At 25.6% G+C, this 22,540-nt stretch overlaps 2 protein-coding genes across 8 annotated transcripts in view; one reads left to right on the forward strand and one right to left on the reverse strand.

Moving 5' to 3' along the window:
• Positions 1 to 14,464, forward strand: part of LOC122502490 (band 3 anion transport protein) — a 96,411-nt gene extending 81,947 nt beyond the window's left edge. For 6 of the 7 annotated variants that reach the window (XM_043612580.1, XM_043612579.1, XM_043612582.1 and 3 more), the window contains 4 exons: positions 795 to 857; positions 4,337 to 4,931; positions 9,602 to 10,700; positions 13,520 to 14,464. In XM_043612580.1, coding sequence (XP_043468515.1) covers positions 795 to 857; positions 4,337 to 4,931; positions 9,602 to 10,700; positions 13,520 to 14,183 — 2,421 coding nt within the window. In that variant the 3' untranslated portion in view covers positions 14,184 to 14,464. The remainder of the gene's footprint in view (positions 1 to 794; positions 858 to 4,336; positions 4,932 to 9,601; positions 10,701 to 13,519) is intronic. The other variant, XM_043612584.1, reaches the window with a different exon arrangement.
• A 5,766-nt stretch (positions 14,465 to 20,230) lies between these two features.
• LOC122502506 (N-lysine methyltransferase KMT5A-like) lies at positions 20,231 to 20,772 on the reverse strand. The gene is made up of 3 exons (XM_043612606.1): positions 20,691 to 20,772; positions 20,414 to 20,575; positions 20,231 to 20,304 (listed from the first exon to the last, which is right to left on the reverse strand). Exons 1-3 carry the CDS (start codon positions 20,770 to 20,772, stop codon positions 20,231 to 20,233), a joined length of 318 nt encoding a protein of 105 aa, XP_043468541.1.
• Between the last annotated feature and the right edge of the window lie 1,768 nt (positions 20,773 to 22,540).

Below are 22,540 nucleotides of genomic sequence, written 5' to 3' on the forward strand. Positions count from 1 at the left end.
AAAATTTTAATAAAATTCTTGTTAAAACTTTCATTATTTTCAAAAAAAATTTTAAGTAAAATTGAATTGTAAACAAATGGATTTGAAAATTCTCTGGAAGAACTTTTTCAAATGTTATTAAAAATAATTTATTTAAAGAAGAATTTTATTTTTAAAATTGTAGGAAATAAGAATTGAATTGAAATGATGAAAATAATTTTAAAGGAATAATATTTTTATCAGTTATTGTATTTCAGAAGGTTTAAATTTTGGAATTTTTGAAAATGGAAAAATAACATTGATAAAATATTTATTTAAAAATGAAATCATTATTTACATTTTTCATGTATTTCTTCTCAAGACATGTTTATTAGCCAACAATAGAGCCGTAAACAAAATCGAATATTAATTTTTTATTTTTATCTTTTGTTTGACATTAGATACTAAAAGTTTGATTCTGAATGAAAAGAAAATTTACTATCAGTAAAAAAAAAGTTGCTATTAAGAATTTTATCATTGGCTTCATAATTTATGTATAAAAATGTAGTGTCCAATTAAGTGTACTATTTTTATCCCAAAACAGAATTATTTTTAAATAAGCTTTTGAACTATATATCTCCTCACAGCGAGAATTCTAAATTCCTGACAAGCTTTCAAAGAAAAATCCAAATTCCAAAGATTCCGCAAAAGTTTTCATTTCCAAAGATGATCTATCTAGCAATTGAGGATTCGTAGGCTAGAAAAAAATAGATTCTTCCTGGAAGAAAAGAATTAAAAATCAGTGAAGACTCATGGTGCCCTAATATTATTTTCAGTCTGTCTGGGTTGAGGAGGAAGATACTACGCGGGAAGCTGTTCCCAGTCATGTAAATAAAAATGTAAATTACTCAAGTATCCCTGAATCAATATTCACATCTCGCTAGACTTCTATTCATCGTGTTCTATTTTCAATACTTCATGTATTAATTTTTTTAAAATATTAGTATGTGTTTATTTTTTAATTTAGGGGAAAAACTTTAACCTCGATTTCAGGGATTAATCTTTTTTTACATAATGAATATTTTCCCCTAAGTTTGTGAAATTAAATGGTTATTTTTTTTCCAGCTTCATTCTTTGTGACTTCGTTTTTAGTTGGTTTCATTTTTTATTTTATGAGACAATACTAACCATATTCTGCTACTTTTACTTATAGGGTAGCATCAAAAATTCCTTGTGCATGGATATTATGAATCGTACATTTATTTAGTTTTGTGATTTCTGAAATATTGTGTTTAACATTTTTAACATTTCATTAATTCTATAAAAATGAAATGAGTCCCGTCTTCTTCGACTAATTGGGTTCTTTTTAGATTTTTGGTTTCTTCCTTATACTTTTTATTAATTCTGAATTCTGAAGTATAAAAATGCAGTTTGCAACAAGGAAAAAAAGTCATGACTGCACTGAGAGAAGTTGAGCACAGTTTCTGTTTCAGATTCTGTACCTAATTCAGGAAATTCCCTTTTATTTTTTTTATTTATTTGTTATAAATAAATAATAAAAATAAAAATAGAATTGGTCAGGAAAATCAGGGAAAAGTCAGGGATTTTTATGAAAGTACGAAAAAAAATTTAATTTTTTGGATTCATAAAAAAAATTTTGAATTTTGTCGTCTTTTTCGTTAACCTTATATAAACTATGAAATTATACTACGAATTCTAATATAAAAACTTCAATTTTTTCTACTTCTGACAATAATTTGTTTTTAAATAACTTCATTCTTGAAAAACTATAATAGAATTATTACAATTAAAAAATATTTAATGAATTACTTTACCTAAATATTTAAAAATTTGAATTTTAAAAGAGTTGCACTTCCAATTTTCATAAATAGATCAACTTCAAAAGATTTCAATCTGTAATTTTTTAATATTTCAATTTTAAATAAATTTAATTAGAAATTTCAACAAACTAATAGATTTTTGAATATATTTTAATAACTAAAATTCTTCTCAAATTAGTTGAATTCTTTAATAATATGTTTAATTAGTTATTAAAAATAATTATTTTATAGAAGAATTTTAGTTAAGAACACTTAAAAAATTGAATTTCGGAGAAGTTACAAATAATTGCAGAAATTCAATTATTTTCAAAATTAATAAAATACTTCGTAAAAATTCAATTATGTTCAAAAATTTCAAAAAATCCTCGTCCTAATTTCAATTATCTTTAAAAATAATAAAAATAATAAAATTCTTCACCAAAATTCAATTATTTTCAAAAGTATTTTTTTTATAAAATTCCAAGCAAACATTAATTTATTTTTATAAATAATAAAAATTTCACAGGAATTCAACTATTTATTTTATAAATTTCTTCTCAATAATTTAATTATTTTCATAAATAATAAAATTTTTTACAGAGATTCAATTATTTTCATAAACAATATTTAATGTAATTTTTTAATCGTATTTATCGAAAAATGTAATTATTCCTGAAAATTTTAATGAAACTTCGTCGAAAAAATTTAATTATTTAAAAATTTGTTGATAAATTATATTAATTAATTAATTATAAATTTGAGAGATTAATTTTAAGAAATATTAATTCACCGAATAATTATTATTGTTTTTGTATTTAAATAATTAAATTCTCGTAGAATTTTCTAATAAAAATTGATTTAAAAATTAATTTCAGTTAAAATTTTAGATATAATAATTGAAAATTAAAAGCATTACAAAATGAATTTTTAGAAATAATTGAATTTTGAAAAGGTTTCAAATTAAAATCTTTTAAAATTTAAATTTTTCATAGTTTTAAATAACAATTCTGTAAAATTAATTTTTTTCAAGAAAGTTTCAAGAAGAAAAATTTGAAATTTTCATATTTTTAATTAAAAATTCTATGGAATTAATTTTCTTCAAAAATTAATTTTTTTTAATTCATAAAAAATTCTGAATTTCAAAAGATTTCAATCTGTAATTTTATAAATAATCAGTTTTAAATGAATTCATTCAGAAAATTTAAAAAACTTCGTTTTAAAAAATTTGATAAAATTCTAAGCAAACATTTAAGTATTTTTATAAATAATAAAAAAAATTAATTTTTTATAATTCATAAAAAATTCTGAACTTCAAAAGATTTCAATCTGTAATTTTATAAATATTCAATTTTAAATGAATTCAATTAAAAAAAAATTTTGAAAATAAATGGAATTTTGACATGAATTTTATTAAAATTTTTTTAAATAATTGAATTTTGCAATGAATTTTTATTAATTTTATTAAAATTCCTAAAAATAATTGAATTTTGTTGTCAAATTTTGCTACTTATTTATAAAGACAATTGAAATGTTGACGACAATTTTTTTAAAATTATTTGAAAATAATTGAATTTTGCAAAGAATTTTATTAATTTTGAAAATAATTAAATTTTACAATGAATTTTATAAAAATTTCTAAAAATAATTGAATTTTGTTGCAAAATTTTGCTACTTATTTATAAAGATAATTGAAATGTTGAAGACAATTTTTTTAAAACTGTTTAAAAATAATTGAATTTTTGCGAAGAATTTTATTAATTTTAAAAATAATTGCATTCTTGTGATGAATATTGTTATTTATGAAAATAATTGAATTCTTGCAATGAATTTTATTACATTTCTTTTAAATAATTGAAATCCTGTGAAAAATTTTATTATTTATGAAAATAATTAAATTTCTTTTTGAAAAATTTTAATAATAATGATTAAATATTTATTTAAAAAAAAGTTATTGATATTTTGGAATAATTTTACAATTAAAGAAATTCGTAAATAAATGTAATAGAAAATTTTTCGAGTACATATCTAATAATTTTGAGAGTGAATCAGAATATTCTTTAGGACCAGGGAAAAAGTGAAAAGGTTTAAGTTTATTTAAAAATTAATTTCCTTTACTTAAAAAAAAAAGAAAAAGATCATTGAAACCTATCCGATGCTGTGCTAAACGTTTCTCAGTGCAACAAACAAATTACTTTCGTCTGGGTAATAATTTGTGAACTCAGCAAACAATTTGTCCCTCATTCAGTGACTTTGAGTTAATTATTAAACCTTAAACGCTCATGGATTTTTCACCAACCTTACATTTTAGGATTGACAAATAAAATTTTTTATTTAAAGAATATTATTTTGTTTTCTCAAGTACTCCATCATTTTATTTGTATAATAAAATCGAAAATAGGTTTTATTGCATCCACGAAACATTGAATATTCAATTTCGTTTTCAAACATCGCAAAAAATTCTGCTTCATATATTCAAAACACAGCTTTAAGGAATATTCTTTTAAAAAAACCCTCCATACAAGAAGAGTACATGTTTTTAATTTTAAATTGTCTTTCAGAATTTAAACGACGCCAAGCCGAAGATTGCATCAAATTTGGCCCTCGACACCAATAACACTGCAATCGATATGAAGGAAGAATTGACCTTCACCAGCAGCAATGACGATTTGAAGAAAGTGCAAAACGATTATATTCTCAAGAGGATTCCCGTTGGGGCTGAGGCGACAGTCGTTCTCGTCGGCGCCGTCGACTTCCTCGATCAGCCCACCATCGCCTTCGTCAGACTGGCGGAAGGCGTCCTCATGCCTAACATCACCGAAGTCAACATACCAGTGAGATTTATGTTCATGCTGCTGGGTCCTCGAAACGCAGATCTCGACTATCACGAGATCGGTCGCTCCATATCAACTTTAATGTCAAACACGTCCTTCCACAAAGTGGCTTACAAAGCTAACGAGAGGCGAGAATTACTTTCGGCTATCAACGAGTTTCTGGACGATTCCATCGTACTACCACCTGGGGATTGGGAGAGACAGGCCCTGCTGCCTTTCGATGAACTCCGAGCGAAGAGTAAGGCGATCAGGAAAAGGAAGGCCAATGCCATCGAGGCCAAGAAGCAGAAGTCAACCGTCAGTGATGCTGCTATTAAAAAGGGTGGGTGACTATTATCTTCATTCAAAGTATGAGTTACTTTTTTATCGCGAAGGAAAATACTGACAAATTCCATTTTGCCTGGTCCCCTAGTGTTCCCAAACTTCCATTTCTTCAGATTCCAGTTTTTATAAAACGTGACCATAAAAGGGACCTTACGTTCGAAAAAATCAATTTCCACTTTTTGGATAATTCGCAAAGGAAAATATCTCTTCTTTTTAATGGAATAAACCGCGCATATCTGCTAATTCTTTTGAAATTAGTTCAATTTCTTAATACATATTTAATTAGTTAGTAAAAATAATTATTTTATAGAAGAATTTTAGTTAAAAATACTAAAAAAATTGAATTTCGGAAAAGTTAGGTACAAATGCAAAAATTCAATTATTTTCATAAGTAATAAAATTCTTTGCAAAAATTCAATTATGTTCGAAAATTTAAAAAAAATCCTCGGCATAATTTCAATTATCTTTAGAAATAATTAAATTCTCCAAAATTGAAAATTTCAATTATTATCTTTAGAAATAATTAAATCCTTCTCCGAAATTCAATTATTTTCAAACAATTTTAATAAAATTCTTGAGCAAAATTTAAATTTATTTTCAAAAACATTAAATTATTTTTATAAATACATAAATATAAATATAAATATATACATTATAATAATCGTAAGTTTCCTTTCCGTTAGCAAATTATCTGCATTCCTTTGTTTGTTTTGAAAATTTAATTTTGTGGGTTAAGTATTGGCATTTTTTATATATTTTTTAATGTCAAACTTTTTAATGTGGAAAATACTTTACTTATTAAATTGTCTCGACTCTTTGGTAAAAAATCTAAAATTATCGAAAATTATCAAAAAATTTCAAAAATCCGTTTTTCTTAAAATTCAACATTTTTTCTTCTCTTTTATGGGATTCAGCTTCATTATTTTGGTGCTTTTGGAAAATACTTTACTTATTAAATTGTCTCGACTCTTTAGTAAAAAAATCTAAAATTATCAAAAATTCGAAAAAATTCAAAAATCCGATTATCTTAAAATTCAACATTTTTTCCTCTCTTTTATGGGATTTAGCTTCATTATTTTTGTGCTTTTGGAAAATACTTTACTTATTAAATTGTCTCGACTCTTTGGTAAAAAATGTAAAATTATCGAAAATTATCAAAAATTCAAAAATCCGAATTTCTTAAAATTCAACATTTTTTCCTCTCTTTTATAGGATTTAGCTTCATTATTTTTGTGCTTTTGGAAAATACTTTACTTATTAAATTGTCTCGACTCTTTGGTAAAAAATCTAAAATTATCAAAAATTCGAAAAAATTCAAAAATCCGATTATCTTAAAATTCAACAGTTTTTTTTCTCTTTTATGGGATTTAGCTTTATTATTTTTGTACTTTTGGAAAATACTTTACTTATTAAATTGTTCTGACTCTTTGGTAAAAAATGTAAAATTATTGAAAATTATCAAAAATTCAAAAATCCGAATTTCTTAAAATTCAACAGTTTTTCTTCTCTTTTATGGGATTTAGCTTTATTATTTTTGTGCTTTTGGAAAATACTTTACTTATTAAATTGTCTCGACTCTTTGGTAAAAAATGTAAAATTATCGAAAATTATCAAAAATTCAAAAATCCGAATTTCTTAAAATTCAACATTTTTTCCTCTCTTTTATGAGATTTAGCTTTATTATTTTTGTGCTTTTGGAAAATACTTTACTTATTTAATAGTTCGACTCTTTAGTAAAAAATCTAAAATTATCAAAAATTCGAAAAAATTCAAAAATCCGATTTTCTTAAAATTCAACATTTTTTCTTCTCTTTTATGGGATTTAGCTTCATTATTTTTGTGCTTTTGGAAAATACTTTACTTATTAAATTGTCTCGACTCTTTGGTAAAAAATGTAAAATTATCGAAAATTATCAAAAATTCAAAAATCCGATTTTTTTAAAATTCAACATTTTTTCCTCTCTTTTATGGGATTTAGCTTCATTATTTTTGTGCTTTTGGAAAATACTTTACATATTTAATAGTCTCGACTCTTTGGTAAAAAATTTAAAATTATCAAAAATTGGAAAAATTTCAAAAATCCGTTTTTCTTAAAATTCAACATTTTTTCCTCTCTTTTATGGGATTTAGCTTCATTATTTTTGTGCTTTTAGAAAATACTTTACTTATTTAATAGTTCGACTCTTTAGTAAAAAATCTAAAATTATCAAAAATTCGAAAAAATTCAAAAATACTAATTGTAATTGTTCTAGCCATAGTTTAAGTCTAGTAATGTAAATTCTATTTAAATTGAGACCATTGAGTGAAATTATTTGAATTTTAGTTAGTTAAATCTCTTTGTTAGGTTATAATAATTATTTCTTTAAAATTTTTTAAATTGTTTAAAATAAGCAGCTTCTTACAACATTCCCGCGCGCTCGCGCGCGTATAGTTTGGCTAGTATTAAATAATAAACATTACACAGGAATTCAAGTATTTACAAATTTTTTTAAAAATTTCTTCTCAATAATTTAATTATTTCGATAAATATTAAATTTTTTTATCGAGATTCAATTATTTTCATAAACAATAAAACTAATTGCAGAATTTCAATTATTTTTAATATAATGTTTTTTTCGAATTTCTCGATAAATGCAATTATTCTTAAAAATTTTAATAAAATTTTGTCGAGAAAATTCAATTTTCTAAAAATTTGTTGATAAATTAAATTAATTGAATTTGAGAATTCAATTTTGAGAAACATTAATTTATTGAATAAATTATTTATTTTTGTATTTAAATAATTAAATTCTCGTAGAATTTTCTAATAAAAATTGATTTAAAAATGAATTACAGTCAAAATTTTAGATATAATAATTGAATATTAAAAGCATTATAGCATGAAGTTTTAGAAATAATTGAATTTTGAAAAGGTTTTAAATTAAAATCTTTCAAAATTTAAATTTTTTATTGTTTTAAATATAAAAATAACATAATAACAAATCAATTATGTTCAAAAATTTCAAAAAAAACCTCGCCATCATTTCAATTATCTTTAAAAATAATTAAATTCTTTTTCAAAATTCTCAAAAATTGAAAATTTCAATTATCTTTAGAAATAATTAAATTTTTCTCCGAAATTCAATTATTTTCATTATTTTTAAAATTAATAAAATTCTTTGCAAAATTCAATTATTTTTAGGAATTTTAATAAATTTATTGCAAAATTTAATTATTTTTAAATTTAACAAAATTTTGCAACAAAATTCAATTATTTTTAAACAATTTCAAAAAAAATTTGTCAATATTTCAATTATCTTTATAAATATTAAATAAGTAGAAAAATTTTACAATAAAATACAATTATTTTTAGAAATTTTTAAAAAATGCATTGTAAAATCCAATTATTTTCACAAATAACAATATTAATCACAAGAATACTGAGAAATTATTTAAAGAATAATTTTACCTAAATATTACAAAATTAATTGAATTTTAAGATTTTGAAATTAGTTAATTTTTTTAATACATATTTCATTAGTTATTAAAAATAATTATTTTATAGAAGAATTTTAATTAAAAACACTAAAAAAAAATATAATTTCGGAGAAGTTACAAATTATTGCAGAAATCCAATTATTTTAAAAATTAATGAAATTCTATGCAAACATTTAATTATTTCATCATCAAGAATTTTATAACAATTTTTGAAATTAATTAAAAACTTTTGATGAATTTTAATAAATTTTTTATAAATAATTGAATTCCTGAGAAGAATTTAAATAATAATTTTTGAAAATAATTTAATTTCTGCAAAGTATTTCATTATTTTTCAAAAGAATTGAATTCTTGTCATGAATTTTGATATTTATTTAGAATAATTGATTTTATGGGAAGAATTTATGCGATTTTATTGCTTATCAAGCTAATTGAATTCTTTTGCAAAATTACTTAAAAATTTTTGAAAATAATTGAATTCTTTCGAAGAATTTTAATAAAATTTTTAATAATAATTGCATTTTTTAAGGAATTTATTTAAAATTGTATTAAAAATATTTGAAATTCTGACAATAAAAAATTTTGACAATAATTGAATTCTTGAGAAGAATTTTGATATTTATCAAAATAATATTATAGAATTTTGGGAAAGAATTTCATTAAAAATCCTTTAAAGTAATTGATTTTATGAGGAGAATTTTGTTAGTTGTCAAGATAATTGAATTCTTTTGCAGAATTACTTAAAAATTAGTGGAAATAATTGGTTTTCTGCGACGAAAAAAATAAGGAAAATTTAGGGGAAATTTTTAAAATAGGGTACGTTTAGGGGCCAAAATTAAAAAAAGGGACTTTTAGGGAAATATGAGACAGACTGTGAGGCCTGAATAATTTTTAGTGTGAATCAGAATATTTTTTAGGGTCAGGGAAAAAATCAAAATTTTGTTTGGAAATCAGGGAAAAAGAAAATTAAATTTTCGTGGCAACCCTGATCTATCTTCATTTATTTTTTACACAAGCACTTCAAAGTAGGAAAAAATTTATTTCGTGCGTAAAGTTCCTTTTAACTATCCAGGTCACACACACCAAGAGAAATTTTCTTTTCTTTTTTGCTTTCTTTTGAAAAAATGAAAAACTTAATAATTTTAAAAGTGCATATTGAATTTTTAAAGTCAAGTTTCGAATTTTATTCAGCAATAATGGCCGGTGAGGACGAGAAGAAACCTCCTGATGACAGTGACCCTTTAAGAAGAACAAGAAGACCTTTCGGAGGTCTCATCAACGACATCAAGAGGCGTTATCCTTTTTATCTGTCAGACTTCACAGATGGCTTGAGTTCCTCGTGCATTGCAGCGGCAATTTTCATGTACTTTGCCGCTCTCTGTACAGCCATCACATTCGGCGGTTTGATGAGCAGCAAAACCGCGAACATGATTGGAATTTCCGAGACATTAATTTCGTGCAGTTTCACTGGAGTCATAATGGCTCTTGTTGCAACTCAACCTCTCGTCATCATTGGCACAACTGGACCGCTTCTTCTCTTCGATCAGAGTCTTTTTGACTTTTGCAAAAGCAACGAACTCGAATTTCTAACGATGCGAGTCTATATTGGAGCGTGGATGGGAATCATTGCGCTGGCCGTGGCTTGTGTCGAGGGTTCAGCGCTCGTCAGGCTCTTCACTCGTTTCTCGGAGGAAATCTTCACTGGTCTCATCTCCATTATTTACATAGTCGAAGCCTTTAAGAAAATTTACGACTACTTCACAGCAAATCCTCTGCTCTTGGACTACTGTTTCAATGAAGGCAACGAAACCATTTCGCAAAATGTTACTCTATTCAATACAATATCGGGATTTGGAAATGAAACTGGAACTGTGATTCAATTAGAAGAAAGTTACGACTTCATTCCGAGATATAATAAATTTGGAAGGCTCATTAATCAGCCGAATACGGCGTTGATGTGCACAATTTTGTGCCTCGGGACGTTTTTAGGAGCTTATTATTTGAGAATTTTTAGAAATAGTCACTATTTAGGAAGGAGCGCAAGAAGAGCCTTTGGTGATTTTGGCGTGCCCATCAGTATTATTCTTTTTGTATTCATTGATTACATGTCGGGTGTAAAAACTGAGAAGTTAATTGTGCCAGAGGGATTTTCACCAACAAACACCGAACGCAGTTGGATCGTCTCACCAGCTGGTACAGAGAAGCCTATTCCACTCTGGATTGCTCTCGCCAGTTGTGTTCCCGCTCTCTTGGTCTACATTCTCGTCTTCATGGAGACACAAATCTCAGAGTGAGTCAACTTTAATAATTTTATATTTTTAATCATTTTTTTTATTCTACCTACTCTCTTACGTCTCTTGTCGAACCAGTGAAAGCATTTAAAAGTACGGACTTTACGAACCAAAAATGAAAAATTACGGACCAATTACTGACAAAAATATAACCAATCCGAGTCAAATAAGAGAAAATTTTACTTCAAACTATAAATTAAATTTTCCATCAACTATATAAAACATGAAGATATCGATAACTTTGAGTCTTTGACTCGAAGTCATCGATTTCTTCATGTTTTATAATAATTAAAGATGACCGAGTGATAAAATCATTATCAATTCAATTATTATTTTCAAGAATTTTTAACTAAAATTCTTCTTTAAATCGATTATTTTTAATAACTAGCAAATGTTACGCGCGGAACGTGATATTCAATTTATTATTGATATGCAAATTACAAAATTTTTTATTTTCAAATACCTATAAGTTTTTTAAATAATTTCATAATCAAAATTAAAAAAAATTCACTTATTAAGTACAAAATTAATTATTACTATTCATATTTTCAAAAATTTTAATAAAATTTCACAAAAAGAATTCAATTATTTTCTAAAATTTTAATAAATCCTTAAAAAAAATTCAATTATTTTTATAAATAATAAAATTCTTCGCAAGAATTCAATTAATTTTATAAATTGTCAAATTCTTTGCAGGAATTTAATTATTTTCAAAATAATTTTAATTGAATTCTTTGGATGAATTCAAATATTTAAAAATATTTTCATAAATTTCAATTATGCCCTAAAATTTTAATAAATTCTTAGAAACAATTCAACTATTCTTCGCAAGAATTTAATTAGAATTTTTAAAAATTTAATTATTTCTAAAAATTCTTGCTATAATGCTTTTGATATTTAATTATTATCTACAATTTTAACTGAAATTCATGTTTAAATCAATTTTTATTAGAAAATTTAACGAGAATTAAATTATTATTTAAATACAAAAAAAAATAATTTATTGAATAATTGAATGTTTTTTAAAATTTAATTTCCATAAAGGATTTTATCGACAAATTTTTAAATAATTGAATTCTTTCGACCAATTTTAATAAAATTTTTTAAGAATAATTATTTTTTTCGAGAAATTCGATTCGATAAAATTTAATTTTTGCAAAGAATATTATTACTCTTGAAAATAATTTAATTTTTGCAATAATTATAATTTGTAATCAACTTTTATTAGAAAAAAAATAATTTATCGATTAATTGAATGTTTCTTAAAATTGAATTCTTTTGACGAATTTTAATAAAATATTTAAGAATAATTACATTTTTCGAGAAATTTGATTAAAGTTGTATTAAAAATAATTGAAATTCTACAATGAGTTTTATTATTTATGAAATTGAAATATGAAAATTATGAAAATAAAAATTTTATGAAAATAACTAAATGTCTGCGTAGAATTTTATTAAATTTTTTTTTAAATAATTGAATTCTTTTGAGAAATTTTATTAAAATAGTAGATATTAAAAATCATTGAATTGACGAAAATTTTTGAAAATAATTGAAATTTTGCCAAGAATTTTATTAAAATTTATGAAAATAATTGAATTTCGGAGAAAAATTTAATGATTTCTAAAGATAATTGAAATTTTGACGAGAATTTTTAAAAATTCTTGAACATAATTGAATTTTTGCGAAGAATTTTATTAATTTTGAAAATAATTGAATTTCTGCAATCGTTTGTAATTTCTCTAAAATTCTCTAAATTATATCGTACAATTTACGAATTTTTCTTCTTTTCTCAATCAAATTACGGACTTTACCGACCTTTTGTTAAAAAATAATCTGACTTTTACGGACTTTAAGGAAATTTACGGATCTTTACGGACCTAGTTCGAGTCCTGCTCTTCTGATAAATTCCAAACACCGTCTTAATTTTCTTTTGAAACACTTCCCCTATATCCTATTTTAATTTCAACTTACTGCCGTTTTTCCATTAACAACTCCCTCTTCAAGAAAAGAAAATATTTCTGTTTTCCGATGCGTTGCCCTCCAGTAAACACATAATTTTTTTGACTTTTCTCCCCTAAGGCTTTCTCCCCCATCCACTCCTTTATTTACCAAGTAACTTTTATTTACACATTCTGTATTAACTTTTTAGCCCGTTCTTTTTCTTATTTTCTATCCGAAAATAATCTTATTATAAGATTACCTCTCTATTCTCGAAATTCAGGTCTATTTAACTGGCACCACGACTTTGTTATTAAAGAATTATCCCTGACTGTATTTTTTGTCGGGAAAACTCAATAAACCTATAGTTAAGGGTCATTCCATTATTTTTCACCCAAATCAGTTGCGGCCTATTTTTAGCAGGGACTGAAAGTTTTGTTTGGTTTATACAAAACTAAATTAACAAACTGAATTTAGTTTTGTGTTGACTCGAAATTAAATTAAAAAATTAAATTTAGTTTCGTGTCGACACAAAACTTCATTAAGAAACTGAATTTATTTTAATATAAATATAAATCCAAAACAAATGTTTTAGAAACTCAGTTATTTAATTTCAAGCAAAAATGCCACAGCAAAAAGCATAACATTTAGGGAAATAATGATAGGCACGAAATAATATAAAGAGATTTGAATTAAATAATAAAGTAGAAAAAGTGATTCGATTTCACGTAGGTGTATATAGTTAACCCATTAACGCCCAAAATTTTTTATCTCTTATTGCCTTCTCTCTTTATTTTCCTCATTTTTTCGAGAAAAGTTTAAAATTTAAAGAAATCAGGTTTGAATAAGTAAGATAATTTCGAAAATTTCTAATTGCAGGCTAATAATTGACAAGAAGGAGCGGAAATTGAGAAAAGGCAATGGCTACCACATGGACATCGTGGTGGTGTGCCTGCTGAATGTGGGCTGCGGGTTCATCGGCGCTCCCTGGTGCTCGGCCGCCTCGGTGCGTTCGCTGACGCACGTCTCGGCGGTGACGGTGATGTCGAGGACTCACGCACCGGGCGACAAGCCGCACGTGGTCGAAGTGAAGGAGCAGAGAGTCAGCGCTCTCCTCGTCGCCATCCTGGTCGGCGTCAGCGTCCTCATGTCTCCCCTGCTCCGGCAAGTTCCAATGGCCGTGTTGATCGGCGTCTTCCTCTACATGGGCATCTCGTCCACGAACGGTGTTCAGCTCTTCGATCGAATCAAGTTGTTCTTCATGCCCGTCAAGCACCACGGCACTGCGAACTACGTTCGGCGGGTGCAGACCTACAAGATGCACATCTTCACGATGATTCAGATCCTCTGCCTGGCGACACTGTGGATCGTGAAAAGCACTGACGCAGCACTGGCTCTCCCCTTTTTCCTCATTCTCATGATTCCCCTGCGCGCTCAAATGATCCACTTTTTCACTGCTGCCGAATTGAGAGCCCTCGACAGCAAAGCGCCCGCCAATGAGGACGAGCCGGACTTCTACGAGGAAGCACCTTTACCTGGTTAGATCGTGCCTTACTGTTTTTTCCTTTTTGTTTCCTCTCTTCGCGCGGGAGTACAAGAAAAGAGAAAGTGGTCCTGAAAATTAGTTTACAAACACGAAACAACTTCGTTAACGACTTGGAGAACAATAGCAGGCCTCGGATCAACTTTAACGAGCAAAAAAAATCGCTTTAGTCGATTAATTTATTATTCTAACAATAGAAAAAAGAGTCGAAAAAGTAATTTATTTAATTTAGTGTTGTGACAAAAATTTTATTTTCTATTTCTTTCATTCTTCACTGATTTCTACATTCAATTAATCAAATAATTTCACTCGAATAATTTTTCTAAATAAATATTTAAATACATATTTCTTTTTTCACGGAAAATAAAATTTAAAAAATTTCAACTTCTGAAATTCAAAAATTTTTAAAAATTATAAATGACAACCCCTCGTAAAGTTCAATTATTTTCTACAATTTTTATCTAAACTTCATTTTTGAATCAATTATCTATATTAATTTTTAATAATTTTTCAAAAAAAAAAATTCTTGTAAAGTATTTATCAAAAAATTTGAAACCAATTAAATTCATTTCAAAAATTTTATCAACATTTTTTCAAATAATTGAATTCTTTCGAGAAAATGTAATCAATTTTTTTATTAATTCTTAATAAAATATTTTGAAAGAAATCAATTAATTTCTAAAATTTTAACAATTCAATTATTTTTTAAGAAGTAAAATTGTTGCAAATTTCCCTGATTATTCACTGATTTCTAAATTCAATTAATCAAATAATTCAACTCGAACGATTTTGGTAAATAAATATTTAAATATTACTTATTTCTTTTTTCTCGGAAAATAAAATTTTCAAAATTTCAACTTCTGAAATTTAATAATTTCTAAAAATTAAAAATGATAATCCTTCGAAAAATTCAATTATTTTCTACAATTTTTATCTAAACTTTATTTCTGAATCAATTATCTATATTAATTTTTAATAATTTTTCCAAAAAAAATCTTGTAAAGTATTTATTGAAAACTTTGAAAATAATTGAATTCATTTCAAGAAGCAATTCGTAAATAAATGTAATTGAAATTCATATAATTGAATTCTTTCGAGAAAGTGTAATCAAAATTGTATTGAAAATAATTTAATTCTTGGCAAGATTTTTATTAAAATTCTTTAAAATAATTGAATTGTTTTGAAGAATTTATTTCAATTTTTCTTGAAAATAATGATGTTTTTTTTTTAATTATTTTTACTGAAAATTTTGAAAATAATTGAATTTTATGAAGATTTTCTTTTAAGTTTTTAAAATAATCGTGCTTATTATTATTTGTAATTAATTATTTTCCAATTAAATTATATTAAAATTATTCTTAGAAAATTAATTCTTTTAAACAATTTTATTAGAGTTTTTGTAAATAATTACATTTTTTTAAAAAAGAATTTCATTATATTTCGTAAAAATAATTACATTTTTTTAAAATAATTTTAATAGAACATTTTGAAAATAATTGAAATTTACAAAGAATTTTATTAAAAACTTTTGAGAAATTTTATTAAAATTATCTTTAATATATAATTGAATTTCTTTCTAGAAATCAAATTCAAATTGTATTGAAAATAATTGAATTTCTCAGAAAAATTTTATTTTTTACAAAAAAAATTGAATTCTTGACAAGAATTTTATCAGAATTGTTAAAAATAATTGAATTTCTCAGAAGAATATTTTTAAAAATAATTTTATTCTTTCGTGAAATTTTATTAAAATTTTATTGAAAATAATTGAATTCCTCCGAAACATTTTATTATTTATAAAAATAATTGAATTCCTTTAAAGTATTTTATTATTTCGAAAATAATTGAATTCTTGGGGAGGATTTTATAATTCATAAAAATAATTAAATTGTTTCGGAGAATTTTATCTGAGTTTCTGTAAATAATTGAATTTTTTTTTAAATTTTGAAAATGATTTTTTAAAAAAGAATTTCATCAAAATTGAGAAAAATAATTGAATTTATATTAAAATTCTTGAAAATGATCGAATTTAATTAATATTTTTGAAAATAATTGTATTCTTTCGAGAAATGTTAAAAATAATTCTAAAAAATTTTCATGTTATTATTTTGTGTATGTATTTGAATTTTCGGAAATATTGAAAATAATTGAATTTTAAAAAATTAGAACAAAAATTCAGAGAATTACCTTTTTTGAAAACTATTTTAATATTATTTTTAGAACCTAATATTCATTAATTTTCATTTTTATTCAATTTACATTTGAAGATTATTCATTAAAATTTTTGTGAATTTAATTATTTTCAAAAATTTGTAATTAAAATTTTTCAAATGTTAATTTTCAAAAATTGTAATAAACTACTTGAAAAAATGATTTATTTTCAAAAATTGCAATTATTCAAAATCGAAAAAGTCATAATATCCGAGGCCTGCAATACTGAGATGAGGGGCACTTGCGGTCCAGGCTGATCCAAGTATTTTTTTGAAAATATCCTAGAAATTAAAATAATTTCAATTCAAAGCCCTTGAATGATTTTCTCAGTTTCTAGATAGAATATTTTATCGACACTGTTGGAATTCAACGAGTTGTTACGACAATTTTCTTTCACTGTACCAACTTCTCAGTGTTTAGAAAATTAATTATATAAACATAGTAACGAAATTTACCTATCCAGGGCAACATTGAAAGTCAGGGAATTTAGAATAAATGTCTAGCTGGATACCTTCCTATCTCAATTTATAGATAAAATTTTAATATCAAAAATTTCAATTCTTTTAAAAGATATAATTTTTAGTAATTCGGTCAATCCATTTTATTTCACCGAAAGCAATTGCGGACTATTTTTAGTCCGTAATTTGTTACTTCGTATTGATGATTTTTATTATCCGTACAGTTCATTTTTGCCAATTTTATGAATTTACCTTAAAAGTTCAAATTAAATTTTTTGTTACCCAGAAAATAGATAAAAGAAGATGCACACATTCAAATTAATATAACTTCTACAAAATGAAAGTATTTTTTTTCTTATATAGAAAATTTAAAAGTTCTTTTTTCTAAAAAAAAATTTTTTAATCCCTTTTTTTCTAAAATAAATAATATTTTTTAAATTTTAACAAAAACTGCGTTTTTTTATTTTTATTACGAAGTATCAGATTTTTCTAAAAATAGTCCTCAACCGCTTCGGGTGAAATATAATGAATTGACCCAAAATTATAAAATTATCACTTCAATTAACTCTAATAGAAAATAATTAAAATTTTTCATGAAATGAAATTACTTTTTAATCTAAAACTATCTATAGAGGTGTTGAGCTCAAATCAGAAAATCGATTTAAAACTCTCCTTTGTATTGTTTTACACTTCAAGACCAATGAGAAATTTATTTTTAAAAAATAATTATCTATTTTTAACATTTACGGAAATTTTCCAATTGTTTTAAATTTTCCAATTTTTTTTGAGTTTGACAAAATATAGAGAAAATAATTTATGATTCATATATTTTTTCTCTTATTTATTTTTTTTTAATATGAAAATTTCTTAGAAAATTAATTAATGAAAAAATTCTTTAAAAAATTTTGTTTGCAATTAAAAATTTTATTCTTTTCTAAATAATAATTTCTCTATATCGATATTAGATTTTTTAACAATGTTTTTTATTGGCTTTTTTTTATTCAGATATATTTTTTCTCAATTCATTTATTAAAAAATTAAATTCGTTAGATTTTGTTAAAATTCTTTGTGTTTTATGTACTTATTGTGTTGTTCTCACATATAGTGAAAATTTAAACGAAAAATGCTATATCAAAAGAAAATGGTGCCAAACTTAGATTAATGAAATAAATATGTCAATAGTAGTGAATTACGAACTTTTTCTCGGCACTTGTATAACTTTCGTCAAAGTTTACATACTTTTTTACATATAAAATGTAGATTATAATGGAAGATTAAATATGAAATATTTTTTCGACAATTATAGATTTAATCCCTTCGATGGTTAATTTCTTAATTGTTTAATAAAATAATTTTTTGTGAGGTCAGTGAACTAAAATATTTTTTTCTAAGACAATAAACAGTTGAATTTTATTTTCTTGAAAAAAAAGAGTGTTGTTTCTGGTATTTTTTTAACAATTTTATTGCAATGACCTTATAGGAACTGGCGGTTTATTAAACAATTAAGTTGCTTCTAGTTTTTAACATCGTGATTCCACCCATACTTTACATAATGTACATTATCAATACTACCTCTGTAAGACCAGAGCATTATGATGAAGGCTAAACAGTTTGTAGAATGATGAACTCAAATTTTGTGGCTTTAAATCAAACAATATGCAAATAATAAGGAAACGCTGATATTTTTGAATGTCTGTTGCGAAGAAGAGAATGTAATTTTTCAACTTAGTGAATAGAGAATTTCTGTTGTACTTATCTCAGGCTTCGCACTCATCTACTAAAATCTACTATTTTTTACTTTTTTTACGATTAGCTACTATATGAATACTTTTTTTAAATTTATGACACTAAAAGTTACTACTCATTTTTTTTGAGAATTTCCACTACTTTAAATTTGCTAATACTAGAAATCAAAAAACTATTTTCAAAAATTGTAATCAAATTATTTAAAAAGATTCAATTACCTAATTTCAAAAAATATTCGAAATTGTATTTTTAATATCTAGTATTTTCATAAAATTTCAAAAAACAATTCAATTAATTAAAAAAAATGATGAAATTCATCCAAAATTCAATTATTTTCATAAAATTTATGAAATTTTATTATTTAATTAATAAAATTTCCGCAAAAATTCAATTAATTTAGAATATCATTTTCAAAAAAAAAATTAGAAAAAATCAATTATTTAGAAAAATTTTTATACAATTCTCCACAATAATTCGAAAGCTTTCACTAATAATAACATTTTTCATGGAAATTCAATTTTAAAAAAAAAATTTCTGATAAAATTCTAAGCAACAATTAAATTATTTTCATAAATAATAAAACTCGTCGAAGAATTTAAATTATTTTTAATACTGTTTTAAATTAATTAATCGAAAAATTCAATTATTTTTTAAAGTTTTCTACAAGAATTTAAAATAAAATTTTCATAATATTTATTATTATTTCGAAAAAAGTAATTATTATAAAATTCTTATGAAGAATTCAATTGTTTTCAAAAATAACAATATTTTCCACAGAAATTCAATTCTTTTTAAACATTTTAATAAAATTTTTCGCAATAATTCAATTATTTACAAAAATATTAGAATTTTTTTTATTTTTTTTAATTTTATTTTCAAATATTTTAGTGAAATTGTTCGAAAAAAATCAATTATTTTAAAAACAATTTTAATTAAATTTTTGAAATAATTCAATTATTGGTTTTTTCAAATTTCCCCAACAGAAACTGAATTATGTCTATAAATAACAAAATTATTCCCGAAAATTTAATTCTTTTGAGGCATTTTAATAAAATTCTTTGACACAATTCAATTAATTTTAAAACTTTTTCGAAAATCTTTTGTAAGAATTCAATTATATTCACAAATAATGAAATTCGTCGCTGAAATAAAAATATTTTCAATATCTATTATTTTATTTATTTTTTTATGTATATAAATTTATATATGTTAATAAAATTTCTCATAAGTATCCATTTATAACAAAAATTTAATAAAATTCAAAGCGAAAATTCAAATAAGAAAAATAAAATTTTCATAGTTTCACATGGTTTACGCTTTACGCCGACGCTTTCACGCCATCTTGGGATGGTACCTTAAGACTTGATTATAAAAATTTTTCTTTATTCGATAACTTTGGTTCACCTTTTTGGTGTTACTTTTGCTTTATAGTTCTTATGTGATTTTTCTTGTTTGATAGTCAGATAAACTTTATCTGTGTGTATGGTTAAAAAAAAATTGATTTTAAAAATCAAAGTGACGATCAAGAGTTAGTTATATGATCCCAACGGTCCCGATGATGTTAAACTGGTGACTACCTTATAAATTATTTAAAAAATTTATATGGTTTTAGCTAAATGTTCCAGCTGGAAATCAATGTTTCAACCATGGAAAGCTTTTTAAAGATTCCTTACTACTGTCACCATAATCGTAGAGCAGTTCTTTACCTTTTTTAATGAATTTACATGCAAGAAAAACTAGATGAGGTTCACCATTAACATCATACAGTCTCGGCATTGAATTGAAATTTTTTTCGACTATGGTTAATTAGCTGACCAAGCCGATCAGAGTCTGCTGCAGCGTCAATGCAGAACGATGCACCACGGTGGTTGAAATAATAGGAATGATCACCTATTTGATTTTGATCTCTCTGGGAGTCGCGCACTTTCCCTTCCTTCCCGCTGATTAGCTCTTCAATGTATTCGACAACAAACTCCCCTTTATTAAAACATTTATTGGTAACTAACCTCTGTCCCTTGACAGGGTATTCGGTGATGGTTAATCCATCCTGACACTGATTAACAATTTTGTTAATTATGGTTGTGTGCTCCACCTTTTGACCTGTAGACTTGCGTTTCACGACTTCTGCTCGACTCGGAAACTCGGGCTCTTGCTTCACCTCCGCCTTTATGCATTGTGGAGATCGACGAGGCGAAAAGTCGACCCTCTAGTCAGCCTCGTCATAATCTTTAGATCTCCTCTGGTTGGTAAGTCTCCCTTGTATCTTTTGACCTGCAGACTTGCGTTTCACGACTTCTGCTCGACTCGGAAACTCGGGCTCTTGCTTCACCTCCGCCTTTATTATAGGCCTGAGTAAGTCGAAGGGCATTTTCGGAAACATCCCTTTTGTAATGTTTGTACTGATACCCCCTGGTACAAAACCCGCTTCTTCATAGCAGAGACGCGTGATAATATTGAAGAAGTTATATGGAGCATTGTGAAAATCTTCCTCGTTATATTCACGAGAAATTTGCGTATCAACAATTAAGACTTTTTTAAGTACAATGTTGATGACTAATTTCACGAGTTCCTCTATCTCTGGAGAGGTCTGATCTAGTCGAATTTCTAACGGAATGCATAAATGAATGATGATGCAGGATACGAAAACATTCTCCCAGTCTGTTTTTTCTTCTTCGGATGGATACATCAAACATTCTAGGCAGCTGTTCATATATCTTTCATAATTAAAGTATTTTTTTATAAACACGTCGCTTTGATATGACAATTTCCATAAATAACGTTTTAATATTTCCATGTAAATACGAAAATCTGATTCGATAACATAATATTTATCTTCTTGGGCACACGTCTTGAAGAAAGAGAGGAGTTTTTTCCAATGGCTTTAATCTCCGGTAACGTGAATGACTCGTCTGTTGCTTTCATCAAGCATTCCCTGATCATGTCGACCCTGTCTACGAGAGTGATGAATCTGCCGACGATGGTCTCCTCGACGGATGTATAAAATATGTGCAGTTTCAGAAATAGACGAAGATGCTCAATTACAGTCACTGGCTTTACCGCATCTACCTTAAATTCTGATAACTTCAATCTGCATATTTCCTGTTGTTTATCCCTTTTCTTCCCAATGGTCACATCCTTCACAGGAATACTGGATAAAATTATGTTGAACACTAGAACCTGGTACGGGTTCAAATTCAGAAAGTTAACTCCCCATGGATAAAACGGAAGCCGGAAAGAGCAGTCGGATTTTAAAAAATCAAGTGTGTTAAAGGTTATCGCTGCAATTTTCTTCATTCCAAATTTAATGATTGACAGTGCTGCTTTTCTTAAAATCATCGCTCCTGCAGCTTTAGCATTCATTTTTGAATTCACAAAAGTTTGGAGAATTGGTGGAAGTTCTGAGTTTTTTTGCAAGTTCTTGTTTTGCAAAACATGAATAATGGAGTCTTTAAGATAGGCAAGTTCTTTATCTTTCGATTTTAGACAGGCAACAAACGATTGAAATAAACAGGAATTCTGAATTATACCTTGCATTACATACAATTCTTCGTATGTACAAATGGTCAAGCACAACTTGACAAATAGTTCTGGCGATTTTAAATACAGGAATAAAATGCTTGCATGATCAGCGCTGTATACGTTTTGCATCAAAGATAAAAATTTGGATTCAAAAGCAGCCTTAAAATTTCTATAGAACAAGCTGTATTGATAAACACTAGTCCCCTGAAAAGTCGATCCTTGGGATGACGTTGAGTGACGTCACCTGGTCGTCCGGAGGGCGGCGGCGTGTACTCACCTGAGGGAAACTGGGTCGGACTCAGAAGTTCCCGGTTATGGGCCTTAGGTCGTCCTTACCAGCACCTTCTACAGGAATCAGTGCACGTGAGCCGGTAAGCTGAGCGTCCTTGAAGTATTGTCCAGGTGGCGGTTGTTATCCTGTTC

The sequence above is a fragment of the Leptopilina heterotoma genome, unplaced genomic scaffold (assembly GCF_015476425.1).
Source record: "Leptopilina heterotoma isolate Lh14 unplaced genomic scaffold, ASM1547642v1 Lhet_232, whole genome shotgun sequence".
Taxonomy (NCBI): Eukaryota; Metazoa; Arthropoda; class Insecta; order Hymenoptera; family Figitidae; genus Leptopilina; species Leptopilina heterotoma.